Here is a 3410-nt window from a genome sequence, read left to right on the forward strand (position 1 = left end):
GCCCTCCACTGAGGCCACGCCCTTCCACTCCGGTTCCTGAATACCCGCCGCCTGCCATGAGTAAGCAGGTTGCCACACCACTCTCTAACCGGGAAAACCGCAGACCCAGCAATGTATGACAGCATCCGGTGACCGGATATAGGTCTGTAACTCCAAGAAAGAGTTCAGGACCCAAGAAAGGGTGCGGACTGGGGACCTAGTCACATCCTCCCGCCACTTTTCCCCCCCACTTGAAATGATACACTTTGAGAACTGCTGGTAATAATGACAGGCAATCAAGTTTATTCGTGTTCACAGAACATACTAGGCGACCCCAGACAGCCGCCCTCTGACAATCCATGGACCCAAGACTCCTGCAGCTGTCCCAAGAAGCAATCAGGAAGACATCAAAGGCCACAGACCGGATTCCCAAGGGTCTGCGGAAGCCTTACAACAGACTACAGAGTTGAAGTGCTGGAAGACAGAGTGTTACCCCTAAACCTATGCCCCCCACCAAGACTAATCCCCAAGCTGGGACTCCTACCACCCGGGTCCTCCCTCCCACAACTCTGTCTCACCGACCCTATAAATCGTAATAAATATCTGTTATAGCAAGGGGGCATATCTCGCACCCCTGCATAAGTTAGAATAAATATTACATACACCACTCCTTCACCTAGGAGGATATACATAAATACATAAATATCAATTAGACACCGAGGTCTCTGTCCGTCCCCAGTGGGCCTAGCCAGGACCCACAGTGCCTCGGGCTCGCCCCGATCATCCGCATCTTGGCTGTAGTGTTCTGAGTTTAGCGTTGCCTTATAGAAGTCCCAGTTTGGGATACGTTCTCGCGCACCAGATACCCTGGTGCCTCTTTGTTTTTCGGACTGTGACCCATCGCCTTTAGAAGGCCGCCGGGTGTTGCTGGAGAAAAGCTTTGAGATCCAGAGCATAGTCCGAGGACTCCGAGGTCAGGTTCAAAGGCTCGAGGACCGGGGGCGCAGGAATGGGCGCAGGAATGGGCGCAGAGATGGGCTCAGGTGATACGGTGCTGGTAGCATCCTCGGGAGCCAGGGGCTGCGACACACCCTCTTCAGCCATCAAAATCTGACAGAAGATAATGGCGAGCAGGAGAAAGAGGACCCTCTTGGCAATGTTGGGTTCCTCGGTTGGTAGCTGGCGCCGGACCTGAGCAGATTAAAAGAGGGAAACGTCAGATCAAGGTCCCCGCGTCTAGTTGTTCCCTACAGGTATCAGGGCGACGCGACCTCCTGCTGCCCACTCGGGCGATACTCACCACTCGAGGGTAGAGCACCCTTCGGCTGCGCTTTCGGTGGGCGCGAGAAGTGTTCAGACGCGCGGCGGACACTACCGCCCTCTCCGGGAGAGGGTCGAAGGTGAAAATCTCGGGACCGGAGCCCCGCCGGAGTTCCGGGCCGGTGGAGGGAGTTGGAGAAGGGGCCCTCAGGCCAGTCATGGTGTGGAGATGGTTGCGCGAGTGGCACATAGTTTACGCGTCGTGCAGAGGGTGTAGAGGAGTACAGATCCCCTGAAAGGCAGCGCTACTTATAGAGCCAAGAAGGGGCGGGGCCCGGGGACTCCGCCCTTCGCAGCTGGGGAGCAGTTGGCTGCACTGGGCTGGAAATTCCAAGGAGGAAGCAAAATGTAGGCGGAGCCTATTCTACTGCCTATTCTCTAGGTGCCCCAGTGCACGTCTTTTGCCTGGGAGTAGTGAATGCGGGTGGGTGCAAACATTAGGAGTAGGCACATGTCCGGACATGAGGTAGCTAGAGAGGGGCTCCCAGACACGTAGCAGATGGTTCAGCTACCCTCCTGAGAGAGTCTCGGCAAGATCAAGGGTCCATAGAAAACACATTCACATACGTGGAGGTATGCGTAGGAAACGGGAGGGAAGTCATTGCACAAACTTCCAAGAAGATTAAGAACACACTAGTACCCACAGACCCGGCTCTGCCTGCCTCCGTTCACATGAAAACCATACACACATCACAGACATTTCAACAGAGCACACACACACACACACACACACACACACACAGAGGTGCAAAGATTACCCAGGGACACCCCGGAGAAGCTATTCAAGGGATATATTGGAGACAGGAAGTCCGCAGCCTGTACTTTTGCCCCGTACTAGGTGGGACACATAATAAGATGTAAAGTGAAGAACTGTCTAAAATTATGAGACTTTGTGCCTGCCGTATATAGCACCTTTCCGAACCCACAGGATCTCTGTGCTACTTTGGAGGCTGCTCTTCCTGAAAACAAAAAGCGACAGTTTTGAGCACCTGTAACAATCCAAGTGAAAGTGTTGTGGAAACCACCCAGCACAATATGAAACTTCAGCCCTCTTCCCTGCCACCTTGCTTGAACCAGAGGAATTTGGGACCAGTCTCAGAAACACAGCAAGATCCAGTTTCAAACAAACAAACTAAAACCAAAACCTTAACAAAGAAGGGGCTGCAGAGAGAGAGAGAGAGAGAGAGAGAGAGAGAGAGAGAGAGAGAGAGAGAGAGAGAGCAGTTATTGAAAGCACTTGCTGCTTTTGCAGAGGACTTGGAATCAGTTCCCAGAACTGGAACTAGCATCTCGCATCCAGTCCCAGGAGATCTGATGCCCTTTTTGGATTTCTGTAAGCATCCGAATGCATGAGGTACACATACATACCCGCAGATGAAAGGCTCATATACATAAAGTAAAAATGAAATATATCTTAAAACAAAACTCAGCCTGATGACCTGAGTTTGATCTCTGGGATCTACATGGTCAAAGAACAGAACTAATTCTTAGAAAGTCACCCTCTGACTTCCATGTGTGGTCTACATATGCCCGCACATACACACAACCTAAATAAATAATCGAATTATATAAAAATATATGTGCACTGTCAAGAGCTCCTGGCTTAGTTCCACTGGAGGAAAGCAAGCCGGATAAAGCTGTCGCTTTGATCTGGAAGATTTTATCCCCTCAACTTAGGAGGGGACCATGACCAGACTCTTCTGATGGTCCTAAGAAAACTATCAACGGGGACCCTGAATAGTTAGTGTTTACATCTGACTCATAGTCAGGGAGGCTTCATCAGGGGTGATATTTGAGATGACCCATTAGGTGGGATATGACACATTCAGACGAGAAGGGTGACTGTAAAAAAAAAAAAATCTGCAGAGGCTCAGTCAAGCTGGAAAAGTACAGGGTTCATTTGGGGGAATCTCAAGGAAAGTCACCTCAGAGTAAGTTTCCTGTGTCAGAGTCATGGAAAGGGCGAATGGTGGGAATGGTGGGAGAGAAGCTGGGCAGAGAGGAGCACTCACCAGACAGGCTTGAAAACCCAGGTTTGACCCCAGATCAAAGAGCACAGGCCAGGAATAAGAGCAGTCTAAACTGGGAACTGACTGGGATGAGGACTATGC

The 3410-nt window shown here is 51.0% G+C and overlaps 1 protein-coding gene across 1 annotated transcript; it reads right to left on the reverse strand.

The window, feature by feature from the left end:
* Positions 1-739: 739 nt before the first annotated feature.
* Ier3 (immediate early response 3) lies at positions 740-1529 on the reverse strand. Its single transcript, XM_034524391.2, has 2 exons — positions 1280-1529; positions 740-1170 (listed from the first exon to the last, which is right to left on the reverse strand). Exons 1-2 carry the CDS (start codon positions 1487-1489, stop codon positions 886-888), a joined length of 495 nt encoding a protein of 164 aa, XP_034380282.1. The 5' UTR covers positions 1490-1529; the 3' UTR covers positions 740-885.
* Between the last annotated feature and the right edge of the window lie 1881 nt (positions 1530-3410).

Source organism: Arvicanthis niloticus, chromosome 20, assembly GCF_011762505.2.
Source record: "Arvicanthis niloticus isolate mArvNil1 chromosome 20, mArvNil1.pat.X, whole genome shotgun sequence".
Taxonomy (NCBI): domain Eukaryota; kingdom Metazoa; phylum Chordata; class Mammalia; order Rodentia; family Muridae; genus Arvicanthis; species Arvicanthis niloticus.